General features: G+C 41.1%; 1 protein-coding gene across 1 annotated transcript in view; it reads right to left on the bottom strand.

The window, feature by feature from the left end:
• The window catches only part of DLG2 (discs large MAGUK scaffold protein 2), a 1,060,076-nt gene that overhangs the window by 908,801 nt on the left and 123,364 nt on the right, over positions 1-27,911 (bottom strand). Inside the window, exon 4 of the mRNA XM_075079151.1 lies at positions 15,485-15,627. Within this exon, the coding sequence (XP_074935252.1) occupies positions 15,485-15,627 (143 nt within the window). The remainder of the gene's footprint in view (positions 1-15,484; positions 15,628-27,911) is intronic.

Genomic DNA, 27,911 nt, shown 5'->3' with positions numbered 1-27,911 from the left:
AAACCTTGCTATAGACGAATATTTGTTTCAGCCAGAGCCATGGGGAGGGGAAGTAAGCAGTGACTGTCATTACAGTGGCAGGCTGCCTTGCTAAGTCATGGCTGCTGAGCTACACAGTCGTATATACTCATGCTGACATGCAAAAATACTGCAGCTAAACAAAACCTTCGGCAAAATACAGTGCCATCTCTTCATTCAGCTTCCCTCCTACAGAGTATTACAAAATGCTTCACACCAATATATATAAAAGGAAAAGCACTCAAAAGGTAAGTTAAGTGGAATGATTCAGGTCATTGAACTGCAGAATACATCACCACACTCCCTAGATGTTGATCAACAGATGATGATGTGAAGGGAAAGGGAAAACAAACATTCCCTTAAATACTTTGCAGAAAGTTGGGGCTCCACAGCTCTGCCAGTTTCATTTGTGACAACTTTCATGAGCTAAATGCTGGATAGGAATCTGCTACTGCCTCGTGGAGAGAGAGCAGAAACCTGTGCTTTCATATGAGGACTCCAAGAACTATTAACACTAGCCACTGAACAAGGTTATTAAAAAATTATGGACCGTACAGGCATTTTGCCTTCTGTGAACTTGAGGCTTTAGAAGCACGGAAGTGTAAGGGGAGCTGTAGCTGCATTAAATAAACATCATCAACTGCATCATGAGAAAAGGCAATGCAATTGCCACCAGGCAATGCCGAGGGTGGTAGAGACGAAGTCTCCTAGTCCTGCCATGTACAGTACCCTACGTAGCCCGTACCACTCATGCATGTCCCTCCTTGGGTTCCTACAGGGACCAGGAATTCTCCAGAGCTGCCAGCTGAGGCTGATATTTCTTTACTTGAAAAGCAATGCCCTAGTCACAGCTCACTGGCACCAAGGTCCAGATGACACCATCAGAAGGGGAGTCTGGATGAGGCAATAAATTCAGTCTCTTGAAAACTCTCTAATTCTGCAACATCTCATGCTATAGCTGTCTGCTACTTTATGCACTTGAAATGTGTCTGTGTGCTTAGGTATGTCTTTCTCCTTTTTGTGGGGATGTATCTACCATCGAGGTGACTAGCTTAGGTAGAGATGTACATATAGGTTTAGAGGAATGCCAGATGAAAAGCTTATTTGAAAAAATTTGGAAATGTTTTCACTGTTGATGATTAATTGCTTGAAACATCCCCAATCACCTTTATGTACTAGTTACTCCACAGCCTCACTTCTCATTAGCAGGGGCTCAAATTCTATTCTGTTTGTATTGAGAAGCCTCATAAACACATTGTTATTTGCTAATGTCAACAGCACACAACTCTATGTGCTAGTCTTTTTCTGTAGCCCATTCTTTACAACATATTGCATTATTACTACCAGGTCAGTCACCTTTGCATTTCACTAGCTTAAAAACAAAGCTGAAGTTAAGCAAGATCACCTTTTGACACTTTTTTGTGCAGTACCTAATAAAACAGGGTTCACAACAGGTCTCCCTAAAAGAGATGGACAATTGTAATATTGCACTTCTAAAGGCTACTGGCAAAAATGCAGTTTCTTCTATTAAGACAAATATCAGCAGTCAGTGATGTCATTTCGCAGTTTGGAAACATCAGACTGCCTGTTTTCTCAGCTATGGTTAACTAGGAATCTTCTTCCATACATCTGTGACCAACAACCTGGCCATGATTCACAAAGACAACACAAGCCTTCACCATCTTTTGGCTGGGCTGTAACAAAACACTGTGAAGCTGCGTGCAAAGGCTCTTAGTTTTCCAAGTTCACTACAATTTGAACAGAAAACTGCAACATTTCCTTCTGCTTAGCATTGAGCAAGGACATCGGAACAGTCCTTCCCTCTCTGTGATGGCTCTACATAGAACAGAGCATCAATACAAGGAATTTTTTTGTCTTTGTCCAAGGGTAACGAGATCATCACAAATTGCAAGCGAAGAGCAGCGTATGACAATTTTAATCCCCCAAAGTAACAGACGTGTCCACTGTGAATGCAAAGATACTTGTGTGTGTCAGGCACATTCCCTAGGTGGGAACAAAAGCAAGGAAGCCAACTAAGAAATAAAGTGACACTGAATTAAGAAACAGCATTAAGAAATACACCCGTAACTGTAGAAGATGGACTGTTTCAGGCAGCAACATAGTCAGCATCCTGAACACTGAAAGCTCTAATTGCAGGCTTGCTGCTGACCTAGCAAAGATACCATCGGGTACGCTGGGAGCATTTACTGTCAAAAAAGTACAAGATATCTCAAAAAAAGAATACTGATTACGTAAGTGGAGACATATGTCTGTCATGAATCTTCCTACTCCTTAGGAAGAGACAAAGTTGTCTGTTTTGTTACCTCTGGCTTTCTACAAACTACCACAACACCAAAAAATGTGTGAGAGGAGACACCAGTCTGACGTAATGAGTGACCCGAAACCTCTCAGCAGATCTCTTCTCATTGTAATTAACAATTTCCAAATCACACAGATCAAACTGGTTTTAGTGGTTCTTTAGAACCATAACAATTTAATACTTGCCATCGCTGTTTCCACCAGGGTTTCAAAAACCTTCTCCTGAAAACATGGACTTCACATGCACTATGGCTGTTACTCCTAATTTAATTTTTTCCAGCTTGCACAGCAGCTGTTTGTCTTGTCTCTTCTCAGAAAGAGACAGCTTGACTACCTGAAAGTGCTGAGCTAAAATATATATATGTATATATATACACAGTGACAGGGCACAGCATTTCAGAAAACCAGGTAGGCTCCCCTACACTCGTGCAAAGAACCGGAGGGCCTGGGAAACCTTTGGTTTGTCCTTTCAGCAAAGAAACTTTATGCAGCGGCACCAATGAACGGAACACCACTCTCAGGGTTATAGCTATGTAGTAACAAGGCTGACCTCTTGCCAGAAAAGCAGAAGCAGCCATACATATCAGCTAAGCAGTGCCTGAAGTGCCGAGACCATTCACAGGCACACCAGTGGGTTAAACCATCTTTCCCCATTGGCACTGCACAGGTCTATGCAGGCTGCTAAAACTGTGAGATTCAGCAAACCTGGCACTTTTTAAGCATGAGATATTTGAAGGTGTATTAAAAATTCAGTTTCAGAACTCATCTGTAAAACCAGTTGTCTGGGGTTTGGGGGGAATAGGCACCTCACAGAGACATGAGGCTGCAGATATCCAGCCGCAGATTACACCTCCTTTGTGCTACTACATGGGCGTTCTGCTCCAACAAGCTGTCCGTTTCAGTTCAAGATGACAGAAGTTGGAGAAATATGAGCAAACAGTGGGACAATATCGATCAGCAAGAGAACATGGGCTTAGTGACCATGACGTGATAGAGTTCTTGATTCTTGGAGAAGTAAGGAAGAAGGTCAGCAAAACCACTACCCTGAACTTCAGAAGGGCAGACTTTGGATTGTTAAGGTGTCTGGTTAAGAGACTCCCTTGGGAGGCAGTCCTGAAGGGCAAAGGAGTCCAGGAAGGCTGGATGTTATTAAAGAAGGAAGTCTCAAAGGTGCAGGAGCAGGTCGTCCCTGTGTGCCGTAAGTTGAGCAGGCGGGGGAGAAGACCGGCTTGGCTGAATAGTGGGCTTTGGCTGGAACTCAAGAAAAAAAGGAGAGCTTACCGCCTTTGGAAGAAGGGGCAGGTGACTCAGGATGACTACAAGGATGTTGTGAGGTTATGCAGGGAAAAGATGAGGAAGGCGAAGGCCCAGCTGGAACTTAAACTGCCCGCCGCCGTTAAAGATAACAAAAAATGTTTTTATAAACACATCAGTGACAAAAGTAGGGCCAGGGAGAATCTCCCTCCTTTGTTGGATGCGGAAGGTAACCTTGCCACAAAAGATGAGGAGAAGGCTGAGGTACTTAATGCTTTCTTTCCTCAGTCTTTAATAGTCAGAGAGGTCATGCTCGGGGCTGTCCAGCCCCTGTGCTGGGAAATGGAGATAGTATGCAGAATGAAGTCCCAGTTGTTGAAGAGGTGGCAGTCACCGACCTGCTCCTTCACCTGGATGTTCACAGGTCCATGGGGCCAGATGGGATCCACCAAGGATACTGAGGGATCTGGCAGAGGAGCTCACCAAGCCACTCTCATCATTTACCAGCAGTCTGGGTCAACTGGGGAGGTCCCAGATGACTGGAAACTAGCGAATGTGACGCCCCTCTACAAGAAGGGTCGGAAGGAGGATCCAGGGAACTACAGGCCTGTCAGCCTGACCTCGGTGCCGGGAAAGGTCATGGAGCAGATCATCTTGAATGCCATTACGCAACACATGTGGGACAACCAGGGGATCGGGCCCAGCTAGCATGGGTTTATTAAAGGGAGATCCTGCCTCACTAACCTGGTCTCCTTCTATGATAAGGTGACCGGCTTAGTGGATGAGGGGAAGGCTGTGGACGTTGTCTACTTGGACTTTAATAAGGCTTTGACACTGTCTCCCACAGCATTCTCCTGGAGAAGCTGGCTGCTCACGGCTTGGACACGTGCACTCTGCGCTGGGTTAAAAACTGGCTGGATGGCTGAGCCCAGAGAGTGGTGGTGAGTAGAGCTAAAGCCAGTTGGTGGCCGGTCACGAGCAGGGTTCCCCAGGGCTCAGTGTTGGGGCCAGTCCTGTTTAATATCTTTATCAATGATCTGGATGAGGGCGTCGAGTGCACCCTCAGTAAGTTTGCTGATGACACCAAGTTGGGTGGGGGTGTTGATCTGCTTGAGGGCAGGAAGGCTCTGCAGAGGGACCTGGACAGGCTGGATCGATGGGCCGAGGTCAGCTGTATGAGGCTTAACACGGCCAAGTGCTGGGTCCTGCCCTTGGGTCACAACAACCCCAGGCAACGCTACAGGCTTGGGGAGGAGTGGCTGGAGAGCTGCCCGGAGGAGAAGGCCCTGGGGGTGCTGGCTGACAGCTGGCTGGGCATGAGCCAGCAGTGCCCAGGTGGCCAAGGAGGCCAACAGCCCCCGGGCTTGTGCCAGCACTGGTGTGGCCAGCAGAAGCCGGGCAGGGATGGTGCCCCTGTGCTCGGCACTGGTGAGGCCACACCTTGAGTACTGTGTTCAGTTTTGTGCTCCTCAGTGTAAGAAGGACATTGAGTTGCTGGAGCGTGTCCAGAGAAGGGCAAAAAAGCTGGTGAAGGGTCTCAAGAGCAGGTCTTATGAGGAGCAGCTGAGGGAAGTGGGTTTGTTTAGCCTGGAGAAGAGGAGGCTGAGGGGAGACCTTATCGCTCCCTGCAACTGCCTGAAATGAGGTAGTAGCAAGGTGGGAGCTGGTCTCTTCTCCCAGGGAACAAGTGATAGGACGAGAGGAAATGGCCTCAAGCTGCGCCAGGGGATGTTTAGGTTGGATATTAGGAAAAAATTCTTCACCGAAAGGGTTGTCAGGCATTGGAACAGGCTGCCCAGGGAGATGGTGGAGTCTCCATCCCTGGAGGTATTTAAAAGAAGGGTAGATGTGGTGCTTGAGGATATGGTTTAGTGGTGGACTTGGCAGTGATAGGTTGGACTCAATGATCTTAAGGGTCTTTTCCAACCTTAACGATTCTATGATTCTATGACCATATGAGGAATTATTGCCATGGCTGCAACTGCCTCCCTTTTGGGACAAAACAGAATTTTAAAGATTAAATTAGATAGTTTCTCAGCTCTTTCTGAAGATCTCCTGTACACTGGAGGTGGCAATACCAGGAAATTCCTCACTGAATGTGTCATGAAGAGCTGAAGACGCAGACACAGAGGTCAATTGCTAGAGAAGTACAAGAGAAGACATGCAGAGAGGAGGCAAGCCACAGCAGGCCTTAAAAGTAAGACAAATAGAGTGGTGTTGATATGGTGGAAAGGTGAAAGTCAACAGAGGCTTCCAACAGCAAGGAAAATATGGTTAGAGAAATAAGCCTAGAAGGTCATCTCTGCACAAGGCCTTTGGATGGGTAAATGGGTTAAGATTACATAGGAAAAAGAATCATGTTCCTGAAGGCTCTTTTCAGGAAGGAGGAGAATTTATAAGAGTGAAATTCACTCCTTCACCGAATAAAAAAGTCCAGACAAATGCTTTACTCATGATCCACCTGAATATTATAATGGCAAATAAGCAGTAAATTGTGTCATCTCTAGACCAGGGGCAGTTTTCACTATAACCTGTTACAGATTAAAGTGGTACAGGTGATAGTTAAGTACAGTGAAATGTGTAAAATGTACAAGCTGAAAATGCATAAAGTCCTGTGGCTCTAGTCATGTCATCTGTAACTATATTATACATATGAAATGTGGAGAGAAGTGGTATTTTCAAGCTGACAGGTTCCCTTTAATTTCCCAGGTGTTGCATTTGGGATTGCATTTACTATTTGTTAAAATCTGCAAGTACCTGTCCCAGTTTATAAAGAAATAACTAAAGAAAGGAGGAAGGATATTTTCTCTTACATATGTATTTAACTTACTGAGCAAAGATAGATGCACCTATCCAAGAAATCACTCCCAGGGTGATCTTTATATGATCCAGAATTCTTAGGGTGATATCTATCTTTATTCTTGGGAACTATTTAAGAAACATTTTAATAAAGAAGTATTGGTAGGCTGCAGAAATATATAATGGGCTCTTAAACCTCTCTGTGGAGACCCGTGTCCTTTGCACATGGAGGGCAGTTGCTTAGTTGCTCAGATTGGTGAATGATCAGAGTTAATAAACGCATAAGTGAGACAAATTACTCTGAAATATTTTTAGAGTGAAACTTAACTAGAGTACATTTGTCCCTGAATATCAATTTTACAGAACCCTTACAGTTTTATACGGCAAATAATTGTATTTTTAAGAGTTGATGTATTTGTTTTTGCAGGTGGTTAAAATATAACTTCTCAGAACCTTATTAGAAACAATGAATTATATCACATACTCTTCGGAGGAAATGCTAGCTTGTGGTAGAAGCCTGTTGGGACATTCTGGTATTTTTATGCAGGTAATTTTTTCAGATTACTCTGGTATGACAACAGCCCTTATTAAAACACATCATGTTTTAGAAAAATTATTTTAGAAAAAAAATGTTAAAATTGCAAGAGCTTTCTGTTAAGGGATATTTTCCACAGTACTTTTAACTACTAGAGCTACCATTTTTGACCTTGATACACAGAAGTGGAATTTACACAATAGTCTGACCTCAATGCTTATCACAATAGAGACTCATTGCTTAATTAGAAGTTTGGCTAATTCTGTATGCTGGTTAATATTCAGGCACATTTTCTTTTGGGAAAATTATTGTTTCTGGTCCCTAGCAGCTGTTCTGGCCTGCTCCCAATCCTTTGCAGATGTAATAACAAATCCCAGATCAGAAAACTGCCTAGAGGTTGTTTGATAGGCATATTATATAAATGTGAAAAAAATTAAAAACAAATAAACCTGCCATGGTGGATGCGACTTTCATCATTGCTGGTCTCGTTTAGTTTGTTTAATGCCGAGACCCCAGTTCTGTTCCCCCACCAAAGTCAGTAGAAAACAATTATTGAACTAAATAAACAATTACTAAATTAAATCAAATCTCCCTGTCAGAAAGGACATATCAGACCAGTGATTCCTCTATACCCTCATTTGAAGCACACCAATGTGATGGTGATGTTAAAATAAAAGTGAGAGGCAACAAAGGAAAAAGCTTTTTATGTGAGTATGTTTAACTCTATGCAAACACAAGGAGGTGGCACAAGCAGAACCATGTCTAGTTCCAAGATTTGACCAGTGGGACAGAAATTGTCTGTTTAGAGAGTGGCATGACGTGCATGTTGTCGTACTCTCAGCATCTTGACTTCATCAGAAAACTCTCCTGTAAGGATCTGGGATATGGAGGCCAGAATACTGCACTCTGGAACATTTCTGTCCACAGGATGACACTGCTCTGCATACATACAACTTCTTGGTTTAAAAAGGAAACATTGGCCTGACCACATTAAAACATGCTCAGAAGCAACTCTGAAGTGACATTTAACAGATGCGCTGGCACTTAAGTTATTGACAAGCTACTGAACAAATAACAAATTTATAAATAGAGACCCAGCATGGATACCCAGTATAGGTAAGACATTTAGCTGCAGCTAGTCATAAATAAGGATTTTAATAACACTGTGACTTTGCAGTTACCCATTTCTAAACATTAGTCAAAACATTTGAGAAGGCAAGTGTATAAAACAATCTCTGCAAGTAAAGCATACCTTATTAATGCAGAGAAAATAAAATTGCAAAATTATTGCATAGAAACACCAGCCACAAAGCCAAGCTTCAGCGTTGTCGTTAAACAATTACCTAATTATGGCTGTTACACATCCTCGGGTGCAAAAGGGACCCGACTGTAGCAACACACGAACCAAGATGTCGCCTATACCCTACCCCTTGAAAAGACTGCTGCCTTCTTGAAGGAGAGCTTAGTGCCAAATAGAATTACATGGAAGTTGGCTCTGGTACAAAATCAACCCACAGACACAAACTGCGTTTGATCAGATAAATGCATACCGTAGGATCTAATTCCAGGGAAGAAACAGACACATAAAACTGAATGTTTTGAACCCTTCTAATGAAACATTATGGCTGATCATACCTAATGACTCTTGCATATTAAGTATAATCACTTAAACAGAATCAGATTTGGCTCCTGGGAGTAAACCAAGCCATACAAATTAAGCTGTACCCAGTTATAAAGAAAGAAAACAAACAAAAATCCAGAGAAGAGACTGAATTTTTATACGCACTTCTATAAGTGTCTTGCAGGTCCATGTTTTTTAGACAAGCTGTTAGTGTGAAACAGATTAATGGTTTGATAATTGCTCCAGGCAGAAGATTTTTAAGTAAAGGTTTTACTACTGGAACTTTTAACAAGCCAGCACTTAAAAGACAGAGAAGTAATTACAACATTTATAATAGCTGGGTACAAGGATAGCAGTCATTCCTGAAGCAAGCAGAAATAGGAGGATTCATTTTGTATGCTGCACTTGGCTGTCTTTGCAAAATGAGCCTCTAAACATAAGAAATGCATGGAACAACAGGAATTAAATGAAGAACTGGAATCTTTGGGGACCATCTTAAAGCAATATCGCCCTGTGCTGAATGTAGATCGCGCATGTGAGATCGGTGTGTGATGACCAAACTTGCACAGTAATTGCAAATGATTCTCGTTCAATACGTTAAACGTATCTGCACCATATGCCCTATAAGTAAACAGTCTTTCCATGCTGATACAGGGACAACCAGACCTTCAGTTACCAGATTTATACGTAAGCACAACAGCAGAGTGTTCTTTTCCTTCACCTCAATTTTCCGTCTGAATAAAGGTCAACACTGCTGGCCAGAAATAAGTAGCACTGGAGACCAAACTAATGAAAACAGAGGTTAAAACAAGGGTAAATTTATGTCTTTTAATGACTGTCCGGAGATGAGCACAAGCCTGTAGCTTCAAGCAGTGTTATTATTGTCATAGCTAAAGAGCAATTCAATTTTTGGTTTACCAGATGGATACCTCCATCTAGGTACTTTTATGTTCTCCATTATTGTATTTTCTGAACATCTCACAGTTTTAATTTTATCTATCTACACAACATTTAAGCGAGAGGCATCTTTTATCTGGTGACTGTATAACGCAATGCAGAGAGTCCTGGGAGGGAAGAGTAGCTTTTCCCAGGCAAGTGGCCATTTGCTAAGCTGAGAAGCCGGGCTCAGACCTGCACATCCGCTCTCAGACTCCAGTAACCCCCTAAGTCAGCTGCAAGGTTGCAAAGCTTTGACAGCAGAGGTGGAGAATACATTTCCCCAGCCTTATCTGGAACTGAGTAGGGTGACAGCACTCTTCCAAAGAGTGGAAGACCTGAATTTAAACCACATCCAGCTGAATCCCTACCTCACATTTCCTGGAAGTGAAAAGAAATCAGTCTTCTCTCTCCAACAGGGACAATTTAAGAGCCCTAATTTCAAGAAAATGCTTTCAAGCTGTGAATGCTGGCCTTCTAAAACTTGGTCCAAAGAAGTAATGAAGCTCTTTGGCAGATGTGAAATTGCAGACAAACCCTCTCTCCATGATTTTCAGCAGCATTTGAGCACACCCCCAGACAGCATGCTAGCTATGGTGAATACCATGCTCACTGTTTATAAAATAAGGTAATGCCGAGTTTCCCACCACTGGGCACTTTCTGTGCTTCTAGTCCAAACAAATTAAGATTAGACTTGCAAAACAGCTAAAACACCATTATATAGGCTTGCCCTTTTCTTACTCTTCCCTGAGCATCTGTTGGAAGCCAAGTACCAGGCTACACAGGTAAAATAATTGTTGCTTCGTTTAAGCCAGTACAGATGCTTTATTACTGTGACTTGAAATGACTCAGCTTAAAAGTAGTTGAGATACTCGGAAACTCCGGAGGTATATTATCTTTGCAGGGTCACCTCTCCACAGACATGTTCAAGGTCGCTACCTGGCATTTCTTCGCTCCCAGAAATGAGCTTGTCTGGACCATATCAATCAGCTCAGTATCTAAGCACTGTCAGCATCCACAGACTACATGTTTTTGGCATACCTTCACAGCCTGCTCAGGTGTGTGATCTCCAAGAACATTTCATCCCATATGTGCCACCAGCCCTCCCTCTGAACACACCCCCTAAATGGAGTTTGAGAGGAATGAACCTACGGCTCCTGTGACAGTGCCTTACATACTAGGCATTTGGAATGGGGTTCTTCATCTTTTCTGTTAAATTCTCCCCCTTCCAGATTTGACTATACGTGGTGGTGACAAAGGGGAGTTGGAGAAGAGTTGAGAGAAAACAGGGAGAAGGGCTTTGCATCTATAACTCTTCAACACTGATGTTTGGGCACTTGCTGGAAATGGAGGATTCCACCCTTGGTTATGCCAAAGAATATAAAATATGCTATACTTTAATACTCATCAGAGCAGTAATCATTATAAACTTTAGGCTATAGAGTCATGTGTCAGCACTCTGTCCCAATAAATATTTAATTATTCCATCTAAATTGGCAACAACCCAACAAGAAAAAGCAAAATAATACCTGCTGGCATAATGCATAGTGCACTCTCATGGGTGAGAAGAGAAGCACTATCAGCTCCTCTCTGGTCAAGAGACCACATCCTTGGAAAAAGCCCTAAGCATCTTCATAAGGAATATTGTATCAGCAGTGCCTTTACACACATTGCAAGAGAAGTCTAGCTATGGTCTTATTTACAGAAAAGAGAGGATGATTCTGAACCTTAACTGGGATAAGGTACCAAAGCCTTAATGGGGCAGGTTATAAGGGAATGACATCTTTCCCCATTTTTGGAATTTATTATAGGCATGTTCTGGTTTTTGTGGACCTTAACCATGGACATCAATTTCTTCCTATGCAGTGTACCACAAGATATGGTCCTTGACTGATATCTGGACACGATGAGATACCTCAGAGAGTAGAATTCCCAGTTTCTTTCTGTGACTCAGTTCTTCAGTCCTCCTCTCAAACCTCACGTACAGTCCTTCAGGAAGACCCAGACCAGCAAGGAATTAAAACCTCCAGTGCCCAAATCCTGAGTTAGCATTTTCATTAATAAACAAATCTTGCAGAGTAATTTCCAGGAAACTATTTTATCTACATGGAGGTATAGAGATATATAGAGATATATAGTGTGTGTGCTGCCAAGGCTAGTTGCCTTCTGCAGAGCTGCAAGGCTTTTGTTTTGGAAACTAAAATATTTCACAGTTTTAAGTACAGTTCTTTTGAGAAGAGTCTAAATATTTTCTTTCGCAAAAGGCCAGATTTTTTATTAGAACCCAGCATTTATTGTTGCATGGGCATATTACCTAAAATGACAACACTGCTGAGGAAGAGCAGGTCACAAAAGTTATTTTAAAAGAGTGATAGAAAGAAAGGCAGAGAACCTGGAAGCTCCGGTTATTACATATGATTAAAAACATGTTTAAGCGCTTTCTGGAACAGGGGTGAATAAACTGTTCTCCATGTCTACTGCGAATTGAACAAAAACTAATGGGTTCTAATTGCCGTTATAGAAACTCCAGTTTGTCGTCAGGAAAGAGTTTCTATCAGTGAGGGAATAAGTCACCTGGAGAAGTCGTTGACCCTCTACCATGGGAGGTTTTAAAGAACAGATTAGACAAACATATGTTAGGAACAGTTGAAATAGAGCTGCTGATCTGCCCTGGGGCAAGACAATGAACAACATGAATTTTTTCAGGTCTTCTTCAGAATTATATTCTAGAGTTCCTACATCATGACTAACATGTTGGACTTCTTCATTTATTACCTGACATGTCACATTCCCTGCTTGCTGTATGAATATATGAAACAAATAAAAGCCTTCAAATACAGAGCCCCGTAAACTTTTTTAGTGAATAGTGAACTTGACCCAGACAGTTTCATTGATTCTGAAACTATCCACCAATTTAAGCTGATTTTGTCAAGTTGAATTTACAGGAGGAAAAACAACAGGGATAGATTCACATGCACAAAAAAAAAATCATATATGTCTTTTCTTCCTTCTTCGCTAACACCCACCCACTGAAATTATTTTGGTCTATGATATTTACAGCTCTGCCAGATACATTGCCACATATATTCAGTTTCTGTACAGGGTGAAATGCAATAATAATAATAGGATGATAGGTAATAATGCATTTTGCTTCTGGAAACAGTAATATCACTTGTCATTCTAATGACCAACGAAGCTGTTAATGCTGGAGTAAAAAACAAGGATGTGGTGTTTAAATGCATAGGCCATTAGAACATGCAGAGACCAAAATATTTATTGATTTCATTTCAGGGTCAATACCTGAACAGCAGAGTTTAACTAGAAGTATGCAAGAAACCAAGGAGAAAAAAAAAGCAGCAGTCATTATCACTGAACCCCAGCACATATTTTTTTTAATTCCATTGTTTGTAGCCATGGGGTGCTATGTGGGGTCACTCATGCTAGTAATTTGGATGCAACTTGTTCGGGCACATATGACAGGCTAATACATTCCCCTGACTTTTCACTTGCTTTAGCAAAAGCCATTCAAAATTACAGACTCTGAGCTTGGGAAATGTCTCTCTTCTGAGGCATTCCCTGGGAAGGATGGGAGCTTATTGGATGGGTTATGACCCTTTCACCTCTCTCAGTTGATGAAGAACCAGTCCCAGTAGAGTGTAAGATCTAGCATCAGTTTGTTACAAATGGCTATGGTGATGACAGATGCCAGGCGAGGGAGTTTAGAGGTCAGCCTGTATGGCAAATTTGTACAGTATTGCAAAAAAAACCACAAACAAACAAACAAAAAACTTTTCTGTTATCTAAAAGTCTATGCTTTTGGAAAAGCAAATACATCACTACAAAGGAGGGCTCATAGGACACCTGACCTGGGCAGTGAAAGCAGCTTTCCTTTTTTATCAGCAATTGCAACTGGAACAAAAATACAGAAAAAGAACCATTTTATATAGCAAATTAACATATAGGCAGCCAAGGAAGATTTCAAGTGGAAGGTATGAAAGGGGGCTGAATGATCATACTTGGGCTTTTACTGCAGAGGAACAGTGGGTGACAGAGAGGAGGTTTTTTCCTTCCACATTTGGGACATGTAATTAAGGATGGAACAGGAAAGTAAAAAACCATCAGTTCCCATAAGGAATAGATGATGAATAAGAATTTATGTGAGATATTAGATTATCCAGTTACATTTTTATAGGGCAGTCCCTCATAGAAAGCAAAGTACTATTTTGGATTTGTACAGCAGCTGGTACGTTCAACATGTGCTAATCAGTTCTGACTCGGAACTGCCGATAGTATCTTGTGCTGTTGAAAGGTAAAAAACCAAAAGCCTACACTTTTAGTCTGTTTTGCCTGTAATTGGACCCTTAAAACATGTATAGGTATAATTTTTAAAGGTACTAAACACTTTGTGTACCCATTGGACTGATGAAATTTATGGATAGACAGCAAATTTAAAATTAGGGTACCCTGGACTCTGACTGCCAGCACCCTGGCTTGAAATGGTTATTCCAGTTTCTAAGCAACATTTTTCTATCGCTTTGCTTTAAATCAGAATGTTGCTTTTGTAAGATGAGCAAAGTTTGGAGTTAGCCCTATATATTCTATTATTCTCAGCACAGAATTTGGAGTTTAAATTCCCCTGGACAAGACCAGCAGCACACCTCTTAGGCAGCAGTTAATTTAAGGAAGACGGGGTTGATGGTCAAATACTTTGATGAGGCCAGAACGAAAAGAGAGTCTGTGATCCACTGTCTTCCTCAGGTGCTTCAAGAGATAACATGCTGGAACACACTTTCACCATTTTAAAGCATACAGATTTGTAGGAAAAAAAAAAAAAAAAAAGAAGAAAGAAAAAAAGACAGAGATTAGCTAGCTGTGTCTTCAAGCTGGAGCTCAAATGTTAAATCATTCATGGGGTATATCCTACATTAATGTTAAGACTCATTTGTTCTGATTTCACTCAAAATCAGAATGCTTGCTCTCATTAATTCTGCAAGCTTCTTTTGCTAATTAATTTTTACAATAGATTTCTTCATTTCTTCAGAGAGTTTTGTTCTAGCCACCTGCAATTCTGATTTATCTTTTTAAAGAATCACATATAAAATGTCATGTAGAGCTACAGTTTTTTTCTGGGGTTTATGTTTAAAAAGAGGAAAACCCTTAAAAACAGTCATGCCTATGGAAAGTGTTTTGGAACAACTTTTAAAACTTGAAATTCCTTCCAAACCATATAAAAATTTCTATTGTTTTATTTCCCCTCATCTTAGATTTTGGTCTGGAGATTTGCAGTTTGCAGACCATGCCCACTCTAGTTCTGTTTCACTGTTTAAGAAGAGCAATTCATTGCTTGGCTCTGTAGGGTTTGTTTTTGTCTTTGAAGCACAAACGTGGTGGGAGGCAATTAGTCTGGATTGCTAATTTAGTTAATAATAATCTGGAGGCTGTCAGAGGCATATTAGAGCCAGTGGTGACAAAGAAAGGTTTTGAATTCTTCCACTGGCTACAAAAGGAAAGCAAAGGTGTATAACCGTCTTCTATATATCTATTCCGCATACAGAGACTATTTTGGTTGATGTCTCTCTGCACTTGAGCTATGGAAAAGCTCAGCCCAATGTCAGTCCCAGAAATATGAAAAGTCCTATTACAATTTTTACACAGGATACAACCACTGGAGTATTAATAACCTCAGTGGTTACTAGCAAGTAGAGAAGACACACTCTCTTTTGAGGGTAATCCCAGACACCAAGATTCAGGTAAAGTACACCAAGGATGAGAAAAAGAAAGTCTTTTACTTCCCCTTTGACAGACGGCAATTGAAAGGATGAAGAAGTTAGTGACATATTCAAGGTCAGAGAAATAACGCTGTACGTCTTCCATATCCTAATCTAATTCCTTAATTAAGGCCATTCTTTCAATCTTATAAGTTACTGCTTGGCCCTTCTCAGGCTTGAGACATCTCACTCATTTTATATATATATATTTTTATTCTTAATCTGTTGAATTACCTCTTGCTTTTTCTGCAGATTTTCATGGTCTGTAGCAGATGTTGTCTTCTCCCATTTCTCTGCAACTTGATTTGCTTCTTCTATTTTTTGCTCATAGCTTTTCTGGGAATTTAGCAGTGTCACTTCATAGAACTCTTGAATATCTGTTTGTGAAGAGGAACAAGTAAAAGGCATTATTTGACACGTTGGCTTTTGAATCCCTGGTGTTTTTCTTTGGCTGATATATACTTACACATTATCATTACAAATACGTATCACATTTCTAGCAGAAAGCACAGATATGTAAATTTGTTTTCTAAAAGGTCAATGAGATTTTTGAGGTATATTCTGATTTTAAAGAGGTTCTTACAAATAATTTCAAAGAAGTAAAGTTAAGTTAAAGTAACTTTAAGTTAAAGTAAAGTTCAAAGAGCATTACATGCACACCTGAACAATATAGGTAGAACAGACCCTTATACAGGGAGAAGTCACAGATCATTTTGACCAGTAAACTAAAAATTTGCAGATGTAAAATACCTTAAAAGAAGCTTGTTGTCAGACACCCATCCCAGGCACCTGAGCCACTCCCAGACCTATCTGCAGGTGTATTTGGGATTGTTTTTTTTAAGTATGATGCACAACTTGAAGGAAAACTTTGTGGATTCATCCCTTCAATCTGTTGTCATTCAGAAGTGGCTGGTTAATGTTTGCTTTCAAACAAGAGTAAGCAGTGAGCCAGGTCTTAATATCCTGTTCAGGTGTTTCTATCACACTTATTTCCATGGAGTATGACCAGATATACAAGATCCAGCAGTGAAACACTTTCACTGAAACCTGTGCATATAATGACCTAAGGGAAAAAAGTGTTTCCCTTCCTCAGGGCAAGAAGTTTTTAGTCAGACAGTCAAATACAGGAGGTGACACGTTGTCTAATACAGATACTTGACTCACCAAAGAAAAAAAAAAATCCACATTATTTTAATAAAGACCAATGGACAGACTTTCTGCTGCATAAGAAAGAAAGAAAACCATTCCAGGGAGAAAGATTGCATCTTCCTGGACACCCCCTGGGACTTCAAAGGAGGGACTGGTTATACAAACTGCCATGCTTTCAATAGGTGGCGCTCTCTAATGAGTGCTACCTGAGATGTAAAGAATGTGGGAAGGCATGACCCTCAACAGGTAGGTGTTGGGAAAGGAAGAGAAGGGGAGAGAAAAAACTTTGTGGTATTAGTTGAAGAAGTTATAGCAACAAAGAAATTCAAGCTTACTGTACTTACACAATGTCTTACATAAACATTTGTGACTGTGGTTTTTTTATTTCATATTTTGTGAAGAAATGTCCTGTTTGCATGTTACCTTAAATTGGATTAAATTAATAGTGGCCCAAAGGTAACCAGACAATCAGAAAACATTTCTTAATGGAAGCTGTGATAAATCTATATCTGAAAATATCAGGAGCCCAAACACCCCAGGATCCTCCAGCATGTCTAAAAGTAGCATTCCAGCATTGGCCATAGATCCTGCCTATTGTCATGCAGGGGCTGATCCCACAGCTGGGCCAGGAAGACATCATTTCTAACTATAATAAATAACCTGCCGTGGAAGTACATCTGCATTTTTGGTTGTCCTGTCTCACTGAACTGGCCTGCATGTGACAAGCAGAACGAAGAGCAGGGGGAGGCACCGAGAGGCACACAGCAGAGGCACCCGCATTTTTCGGCACCTTTGCCAGGGCCAATCAAAAGCACTCAGCTGGGTCTGTGTTCGTCCTCACGTGAAGTCTCTGGCCAGATTTCTAGTAGCCCCTCTTCACTCTTTAGTAACAACTGAAACTGAATTTTCCTTGTAACTCCTTTTACAACATTCTGACTTATCACGTACTCCATTTCTCATGTACAATGGGAAACAGTTATGAGAAGGTTTCATTTTAACATAACTGTGACCCACAGGAAGCAGACGCTAATGTCTATTTCACAGATATATATGTAAGAATTTATGTTTCATTTTGCTAATAACATTTAATTCCACCATTAAAACTAGGACCTACTTTTAAAAATAAAACCTATAGGATAGTTGCAATGAGAATGGAAGTTTCTCTGCTGTCATTGGGGGGATTTTTTACGGTCATTTTGAATGCTCATAGTACAATTGCAAACAGTTGTAATATATGGTTCGATGCCAGGTCAATTTGTGTTGCAACTGCAAGTAAAACATATCAGGCTGATATGTAATTATCTCTAGATAAATACTTTGCAGAAATAAACTAGAAATTGCCCTCTGGCAATGGCATTCAGCTGGCATAGCCGTCGTTATCAGAGTAGTAATTGGGTTGACAGTAGTCAGTCAAGGAACAGCAGAACAGTACTTTTGCTCTAGCTTTCAAGGCTGCCTTGCCCTAGTGTTTTCATTAAAAATAATGTGAGAGCCACATTTGCATGTGTATGCACGTGTGCAAAATAAATATTAAAAACTCAGGCTCTTTGTAAAGGTCCTTATCTATTCTGAGGAGGCTGTGGGTTGCTTTCACTGGAATAATGATCATTGGTGTGCAGAGAAGAGCATTTCAGTGTACTTACATGGTTACAGAAGAAGGCACAGAGGATTCACTTAGTTGGTTACTTTGTTATTTCGTAAGCTAAAATTGCCATTTCTATGGCACAAGGGCAGCCAGCAACTTGCAGTCAATTGAGGTTAGCATAAAATAGGATCTATAATTTGCTTGGAGTAAAACCTGCTCTATTGAGTTATCTCCATTATGTGAGAGGTGCAATCATTCTAGGAGGGGAAAACAGCTGAATACTACTGAGGATGGGAAAAGAGATAGAAAAGAGGTGATGGGATCAAGCAGTTGTAGAATCAAGCTTGGAGCCAAGCTCATAAAAAGTGGTTGTGAGAGCCTGGTAATTGTTATGTAAAAATTACCAAAATACACCCTGTTTTCTAGTGGGGGCTTGCAGGAAGCTAACTCAACCAAGAGACTAAGTTCTTACACAAATGACATCTGTACTGAGTATTTCTTGCACTATATTCCCTCCCTTCCATGAAAACAAGTTCAGATTTCATTTAGAAATAGCAATATTGCTATTGATGAACTCCGTGAGCACAAAACACCTCTCCAGATGAATTGTTCAAACCTCTGTACCACTCCAAACATTTCGTTAAGCAATGGATTCATGTTTGTTTAAAGTGTCTGTGAATCTCACTGGATTTTCAGTCCAGCTGAATTTGTTCATTTACTTCTTAAGAGATGATCTACTGTATTAAATAAACTCCACTTGCTCTTCCTGTAGCCTAGCCCAAATGTTTTGTCAGTTTTGTCGTATAGAGATAAATTGCATACAAAAAATTATATATATTCTAATATGAAGTAATCCTAAAGATACCATGATATATTTTATTTTGGATAATTCCATCACTGGGGAAGTGGGAAAACAAATTTTCTCTACATCAGCATTGTAGAGAACACATCAGTATTGCTTTACAACTGCCCATGGACAAGTATACTGTAAATCACTGCGTCTGTGCTCTGCAAACTCCAAGGACCCCCCTTCTCCTTTCTTACAGACCTGTGGAAGAGTGAGCAGGGTCTAACTTTTATAGTTATGCCAGGGAACACATTCTCTTACTAAAGGTGGATCCAATTCTCAGTGTGAAGTCTTGTTTTCTTTACTACCATTTAAAATAAAATATTAATTATTAAGGCTCAAATTAGAGTTGTGCTCACTCTTACCTAGTGGGTTTTTTTTAAAGAAAAAATAAAAATAATTTGGGCAAAGACTAAGAACTGGAGAAGACACAACATTGTACTCACAGAGAAGAGCAACCTTTCAGACAGCAGCTACACAGAAGGAAAAGCTTGTGATCAGGCAAAGCTGAACAGGCTGCCTAAACTCTCCCTTTTCCTGACTTTTGAGCGATTGGTGCTGCAGCCCTGCGACCATTACCCCAGTGCGATTTCTGTTCCAACTCACATGCGTCACAGTATCCATTCATTATGGGAACACTTTACAACTCTCATAGCAAAGGGGTTAAATAATATGAAAAGGCAAAAGTGTTGAATAGCCTAAACCACTTTCTGTCTTCTGTGACCTAGGCTTTCGGCAGCATTCTAATGAGGAAAAATAAGATAAAGCAATACAATTCCTCATTCATCTGTAAGCACTTCAGCACCAGAAAGACAGAAGCAAATTGAAGGGAATTCAGACAAAGACAGATGATTAAAGGTCTGAGAGGACTAACTTTTGAGCAAAGATTAAAGGAAGAGAATAATAATAACATACACTTTCATACTTCCTTTCATTTCAAAGCAAAACAAACATTAAGAACCATATAGTGTTGGCTGAGAAAATTGCACAAGGCCTCAAAGAGAAGCAAACCAGCAGGGCTGAACTGTGGAAGCCCACAAACGAGCTCACCAGGTGTGTCCATCCCTTTGTGATCAATAACCCACTTACAGCGGCTTCAGGACAATGTCATTCCATTTTAAAAAGTCCTCTTTGTAGGGAAGGGAAGATGCAGCTGCGTGACCAAATCTGGAATGATTCCCCCACGTGCTAGGAATGAGGCAGGAGCCATTCACTTCTACAAGCTTTTGCCTTTATTGAAGGCAAATCACTGGTGTGATTGAAAGTCAGAAGGGAAAAGAGATTGGGATTTGCTCCTATTTATGCATCTTGGTGCCCTCTTTACTATTTACCCATCTTCAGCTGTGTAAATCAGCATAATCCAGCTGGTAGCCCCAAGGCTGGATGAAGTATGTGAGAAAGCTTTGGCATCTGTATGATTTTCACCTACACTGGCAGGTACCAAATATATCTCAGTACTTTTATGCACATTCAGAAATGTATCCATTAAGGCACGTGTACCCCAGTACACTGGGCAGCTGGGATTACCCCAATATATCTCTTTAACACCAGCTGACCTGTAGCTGCACTTTGCATATACCTAAGCGATGCAAAGAGTTAGGAAGTGAGAATATCAGAAGATGGGTTTTCCACGTTAATAAGGTGCAAAATGTGGAAAGGCTCAACTCAAACTGGTTCAGGTTTAGAATGCAGCTATACAGTGAGGATAGATTTGTAGGGTGCCAAACTCAGTTAGGATTCAGAGGACAGTGGGCTAAGGAAAAAACAACAGAGCAGGAGTGGAGAGAAAAATCTCTTGTATCTCTTTTGCATTTACAAAAATGAGGGGAGGAAGAAGAAAGTCTGTATCCAGGGACAAACAGGCTGATGCCAGGCTTTATGGTACCATCTATATTTTAAAGAACACAAACAATTAAGCTTAAAAGGATAATCTTGTACATCACTTAGCCTGAAATTGTACTGCATGTGTCAGCAAATGCTGCCTCCCCGATGACTTAATGGTACATGTGGCCACTTGTAACAGAGCAGTGGGAACTATTCCACACACGAAACCTTATCCAAAGTCCACCGAACCTGCAGACACCTACCCACCATGCTTTGACCTCCAGGAAGTGAGTACACTATGCTGACGGCTGTTCCAAAAGCTGTTACCTTCGTCTATGCTTAGCAGTGAGAGGGTTTCCTTGTGACACATGTCTTGCTACCATCCCTCTTCACTCTGTGTAGGTGATGTCTTGAGACCCTTTAGAAATGGCACCAATACTCTGGTATCCGCAGGAATTGTCTGTTGCTTCTGCAGATAGCTGTACATTTTTACAATTAACTGTAACTTCATTAACACCATAGAATCCCATTACCCAAGAAATGAATTCTCTGTGCATCATATTTCTATAGACCCAAACTGGGAATTTGGACTAATATTCTATAAGATAAAAATAAAAGGGTTTTTTTTTCTCCTCCTTCTAGAGGTCCTTAGCCATGGAATTCTTTTTTCCTGTGCTGTGCCAGTGCCATGACTTGCTTTGCAGTATAACTCCCATCTGTTTTTCCAGGGCATTCAGGGACAAGATGGAATGGGGGTCTAAGGCAACATGCAAACACAAGCTGTTTCCTTCCCAGGAAATTTGGGGCAGTCTTTTTGTCTATGTGTAGGATAGTGTGTGATATGCACCTTTTAACGTTGTGTAACCCAGCACAAATGGGTACTGTCTGGCAGAACACTGCGAATCAAAATAAAGTCAATTGTTACAAGCTCTTGCTGCAAGTCCTTTTTTTAACTAAAGGAACATTACAGCGTATGTCTAAATGGCATCATTTATATCCTGGGGAGCAGATTATGCTGGGTCAGCTTCAGCCATCTGGTCTGAATTATTAGGTAGGAGTAAGAAGGATTGTGCAGGATGTTGTTCTAGAAGGAAAACTGATTCACGCAGTAGAAGTAGCAGGGAAGTGGTCAGAGATCATACCAGCCTGCCAGTAAAGGGCTTTAAAGGCCCTGCCCATGGAAGCAGTCCAAAGAGAAGTTAAATAACATACTTCACCAAACGCAACTGTTTTGTGTTTTCTTCAAGCAAAACATTTTCATACTGAGTAAAGCAGCCATTGTAAGAGAGAGAAAATGAAAATTAAGAGAATTAAAAAACCTCCACTTGAAAATGGATGAGTTTTCAACTAAAGCAGGACTACGGCACAGACCCTACATGAGAGATGGCAGATCTCCAGTTATCAAGCTGCTACATAGCTTTACAGTCATGGTGAGCTCAAACTTGCCCCCATTAGCATCCCTCAGTGCAGGTCAAAAATGCCTTTCCCGTTTCAGCTGTATTTCGCCCCCAGGGCCCTACACCTATCTGCCTTGGGTCTGCACTAATAAAGGTGTTGTGAGATTCAGTAATAAAGGAAAAGCTCAAGGCTTATTTTTTTTCAGTTGGCGGGGTAACACTAAGATATGTCAAGTCAAATGAAATTTAGGAGCCCTGTGGCAAGGTTTTCAAACATAAGCTTTTGGTGCATGAGAAACATAGATGCCAACCCAGCAGCAAGAGTTACCGCAGAGGAGAGAACAGGTTCTCGATTCCATGCAGGCAGTGAAATGGTGCAGTGCAAGCCAGGCAAGCAGTCTTCTGCCAAATGTCTACAGTTGATAAATGTTCCTAAATCTATTAAAAGCAGCATAGTCTGGTAGAACATATACCGAAGTAGGCAGTAAGAGAGAAGGTTTCTGTTATTATCATGTCTTGATTCTTGAGCTCAGGCAAAACCCAAATAGAAATTTGGCCCAGACAACCTTTTGAGGTCCCTTCTGACCTGAACTATCCAAGGATCCTACGATCCTTTGCACATCTAGGTTGTAAACTCTTTGGGGCTGGAAACAGTACAAAGCACGTACATACCTGAGCAAAATTATATCCTTTTATCAAAAATGCTCTGAAATACTCTACACGGTCTAATAAATAAATAAATGGTTAGTAAATAATGACCTTTGCAAGGGTTATTTAGATGTATGAGAAGAAATATATTTTTGAGTACTTCTGGATGTGCTGTATAACATTATCATGATTTTTTTTTTGTAATATACCCAAAATACAGTCAGAGCTCTCTCAAACTTCTCAGCTAGGAATACCTGCCTCAAAGGCAGCTGTCCAAAATCCAGGGAGAATAAAATATTCAGCACAGATTGCTGTGCACAGAGAAGACAAAATAATTGCTGCAGCCCTCTCGATGTGAGCGATGTTTATGTTAACAAGTGAGAACTAAAGTGATAAGGCAGGCAGTAAAGTCAGTATTTAAGCCTGTTTGGTGATGATAGTGAGTGTATTACTACCATTTTGCCTATGTATTCTAACTTCTTATTCATAAATAAGCATGACAGTCTGGATTTGAGCGTTCACCATTGACAATATGTTATGGTTAACATATACTGTTGCTAATTGTGTTTTCAATGGAACAAGAAAAGATACTGTGAGACAGATTTAATAATGCACAGAAACAGAGTTGAAAGTGGACACAGTAGATTAAATTAGTAAATGCCACATTCAGTTCTGCTCATTCTGTTTCTGAAGCTTAAGCTGCAGAAGAGCAGAGCAGCAAACCCCAAATCCTGCGGCGAGGTTTCATTTTAAACACACTAGCCAGGGCCTGCAGATCAATGCATAATCTGCGAAAGCCAGAGCAGGATCACGAGCACACACCGGCTGCTTTGCAGTGCCGGACAACCAGGCATATAATTGAACCTCTCCCCAGAATTTTTCCTGTAAGAAACTATGTAAACAGAAAGTGCTGTTAATTTTACTAAGTGTTCAAAAGTGACAGCTAAGGAAGCACTAAGAGACCAAGGAAATGTTTCCTGTGCTTCAGAATAGACCTTTCATCAAACGACAGTTTTCTTTGAAAAAATGATCGTTTGCTTCTAATTCTTTTCCTATAAGCTTAAGTACAAACCTTCAGCTTTTTTCAGCACTGGGTATTGCTCTGCATGTAGCAGTCAGAGACTGTGAAAGTTATTTACGGACAACAATAACATATACCTTCAGGAAGAGGCTTTGTTCATTGTGCGGGAAGTTAGATGCAAAGCCGTTACTGGAGAGATTTTCCCTTGTTTCTCTGCAGCAGCTAACAGCTATTACTGTGTATTTCTGATCCTGTCGGAGGATCACGCAGCCCCACTGTGGGTCACAGAAGTTACGAACAGACTTTCATTTGAATGGTTCCAAAATGCACTTAAACAACTGTAACAGAGAGTTTAATATTGAAAAACTGTTCAGTTATATAATTTGTTTATTGTGTGATTTTGTTTGTTGCTCAAGTGCTCAAGATATGATTTCTTTAAATAGGGATAATTAGGAAAATTTGGCAAAATTTGTCTGTAAATTTTTGATATCAAAACTGCAGGTATATTTTCATCTCTGAGGCAAGATTAACAGGAAAAAATCAGATGATATATTTCCTCACTTTTTTTTTAATCTTGCAAAGGAACCAGCTGCAAAGCCAATTTCCCACAGAAATGGAAGGGAAATATTGTATACCAGATCAGAACCAGAAAAGAATGCATCATTCTATAATCCTTTCTAAGTCAGATTAGTTTTATATAGGCTTTTCCACTGCAGCTGCACGTAAATAGTTTGGGAGCAGGTATGGTAAATGGAAGAGCTAGTGCTTAGAGCACATGCCTTGGGAGCTGCAGGTCTGGGGGAGCTGCAGATACTCAGCAGCCCATCCAGGGGATACCCCTATCAGATACCTCCCAGCAGCACCCAGTTTGCTGAAACTCAAACCCAGAAAGATTTGGCTCCCCATCTTGTCCCCCTGGGTGTTTTGCTCCAGCACACAAGGCAGCACAGGAAGCTAGGCTGTGCAGGAGGCAAACTGGACAAATTTTGGCATTTGACCAGATCTGCAGCCCCCAGGTGCCAGCCCCGGGTTGATAACACTGTCCAGTGGCTTCACACACCAATGTGCCCACAATTCCTCCAGGGAGAGCTGAAGCAGCCTTTAGGGCCAGCACAGAAGTCCTGGGGGGAGTTAGGAACAGAGCAATTAAATCACCTCAGGATTAAACATAGCTGTTCACAGGTTCAACTCGCTGACTCTAATCCCTAAATTCTTAGTATTTTCTGGTGAAAGTAATTAATTTTTAAAAAGAACTAAAGCATCACCTTCCGAAGAGGAAAAGAGAAGGGAAGCATGGAGTGTGTATGTATATAATCTAATCAGGCATGGCCATTGCCAGAACAAATAAATGAGTTTGTCCTTGCAGGAAAGTGTTCAGAGATGCAGTACCATCACAAAGACCATCACAGCTCCAATGCAGGAATGAGGTACCAATAGCTTAGCAGGAACCTGAGAGGCTCCTTCACATAGAACCATTTAAAATATAGCTGATGTTGCAAAGACCCTTGAAACTGCACGGCGAGGACATCCTTCCAGCTCCCCTGACACCGTGCCCTAGCTGCCCTCCCAGGAGAGGAGAAGGCCGGGAAGAGAGCTGTTTGTCTAATGCACATCATTCACCCTTTATCAGATCACCAAGGATCTGATCTTTTGAAAGGTACTTGCATATTTTACTTTCCAATATTTGCAGTCACATGGCGAATTACAACTTTGCTGTTATAGCACACCTGGTAACAAACAGTACAGGAAAGTCTGTGTCAGCCTTTTTACACTGTGAATTTCTTTCCCATTTACCATGGATTATTAACATCATTGCTCCTTTCCACAAACTAATCTGAAACCCCATACCACGCAGGACTTATTAACAACACTTATACATGCATACATGTTTAGACAGGTGCACTCTTCACTCGGTAAAAACTGGCTGGACGGCCGAGCCCAGACAGTTGTGGTAAAAGAAGCTAAATTCACTTGGTGGCTGGTCACGAGCGGGGTTCCCCAGGGCTCAGTGTTGGGGCCAGTCTTGTTTAATGTCTTTATCAATGATCTGGATGAGGGGATCGAGTGCACCCTCGGAAAGTTTGCAGATGACACCAAGTTGGGTGGGAGTGTCGATCTGCTGAAGGGTAAGAAGGTTCTGCAGAAACACGTAGACGTGGCACTTCAGGACACAGTTTAGGAGGCCTGGGGGTGTTGGGTTGATGGCTGGACTTGATGGTCTTAGAGGTCTTCCATCCTTAATGGTTCTATGATCATGAAGCAGATACCTGCACAGGGCTTGTAATTTAGGTTATATTATATTTTCCAACTGCTTCTGAAAGAAAGACACTTGTGTAAATGATGCTGTCCGTGCTGAGAATAGGCTGAACACATAGTGTGTCATGACGAACTGATGTAACCTCCAAGTGCAAGGTGTGTCTCACGTTAATCTCATTCCTTTCCCAGTATTTTCCCTCTTTCACCCCACTGAATCTGTCACTTTGGTCTGGGAATCTCAGATACCCTTACCTTAAGGAAATGCTGATGAGCCACAGCTGAAAAATACAGTAATGGTAAATTGGTTTATTCTTGTGTAAGGCTTCAGGGAGTGGTCCGTTAGGAATCCCAAGAGCAAGAAATCCAAATCAGATGCACTTTCCCAAGGCAATGTAAGAACAGTTTTAGGAAAACCCCAGGGCAACCTATAAGGAATTAGTAATAATTGCTTCCTGGACTTTTTCTTCACCCTACAAAGAAGCATCTTAACACCCTACCCCTTTTGAACATCACTTTAAATATAAGACTAAGACAAAGCATTAAAACACAACCTTTCTTCCAGTTGTTTCACTTACCAGAGCAACTCTTTACCTCCTTTAATCTCTTCACTCCAAGGTCTCACCTAGCAACATCTTCCCCTCTGCAACCCTCTTACCCTTTCACTGCAAACACCTCACAGTCTCCTTTTAGTGGAACGGTGCATATCCGCTCAACCCCAAGGCTCTGCTTTTTAGCAGGGAATCACCTTCCATACTCAATAGCCAACTTTATTCTGGTACCAAAGCACACAGGCCCAGTTTCCCTAGTGCGTGGTATCATATGCCCATCGGGTAACGTGAGAGGCACTAAGCCATGACTTAGTCCTCATTTTTGGTGAGCTGCTTTGCAAAGTCAAACACACACAACTACAGGGCTGCAGCGTCCATCTTCACCTCCCACCCACACTCCTGGTGTAGCTGCCTGCCTGCCCATAAGCCAGGCTATGCAAGGGCAATGAGCACACCGAAGGACCACATCCATGCAGTGGGAAATCACAGAGCATTGCACGAGCTGCAGGGGACAGAGGTTGACTGTGTAAAGTTACATCACTGAAACTCAAGAGCATTGCCTCTTACTGCCCAGCTATACTTAATTCTGAAGGTATCAAGTATTGCAATGTTTGCACTTAAAAGAAAGCATGCAAAGAATAGACAGAGAAGGAATAAAGCTCCAAATAATTTAAAACCAACCTACCCCTTTGATATGTGCCTAAGCTGCAGAAAAAAGCAAGAACACGTGTAGAAAACTGGGTTAACTATATTCCAAGTCTCACCACTTCAGCCGCCTCTTTCTTCTCCTTCATTTTTCTAGTGGGAAGTGTAATGTAAGTGGTAAAAACAGGGAAATGAGAACTTCAGACTGTGGATTCTATTTGCAGTTTTTCCACTGACTTGCTGTGTGACCTCAGGCAAATCAATCTTTCTGCATTTCAGCTTAACCCTCTGTAAAATTGAGATACGAATGCTTTGACTTACCCGTGGGCTCACACCGGGGTGTTACACAGCTTAATTAATGTTTGTTTATTAAATACTTCAAATGAATGTTTCCGTACAAGTTTAAATTATTATGGGTTGTACTTTTATAAACTCTGGCTTATGACCCTCGAACATATTTGCCACAACGTCTAGTGCAATCCTTAAGATTCTTACTCTGAGGTAATAAATTATACTTTAAATGAAGCCTTTCAGGGGAGTGACTGTGACTTTAGATATCTACACTTAACATTTACAGTCATTGCACTAATTGGTCTAACCTTGTATTGCAGGTTTCCATGAACATCAAAAGACTTTATTGGTCATGCATGAATTTGTTTCACTTTATGTTCCCATGGGTTTAGTAAGAACTAAGAGACCTCATGTAAATTCATTTACATTTGCTGGTCCCCATCAGAAGAA

This window comes from Phalacrocorax aristotelis, chromosome 1, assembly GCF_949628215.1.
Source record: "Phalacrocorax aristotelis chromosome 1, bGulAri2.1, whole genome shotgun sequence".
Classification (NCBI taxonomy): Eukaryota; Metazoa; Chordata; class Aves; order Suliformes; family Phalacrocoracidae; genus Phalacrocorax; species Phalacrocorax aristotelis.
This window is presented reverse-complemented; position numbering and strand designations above follow the sequence as displayed.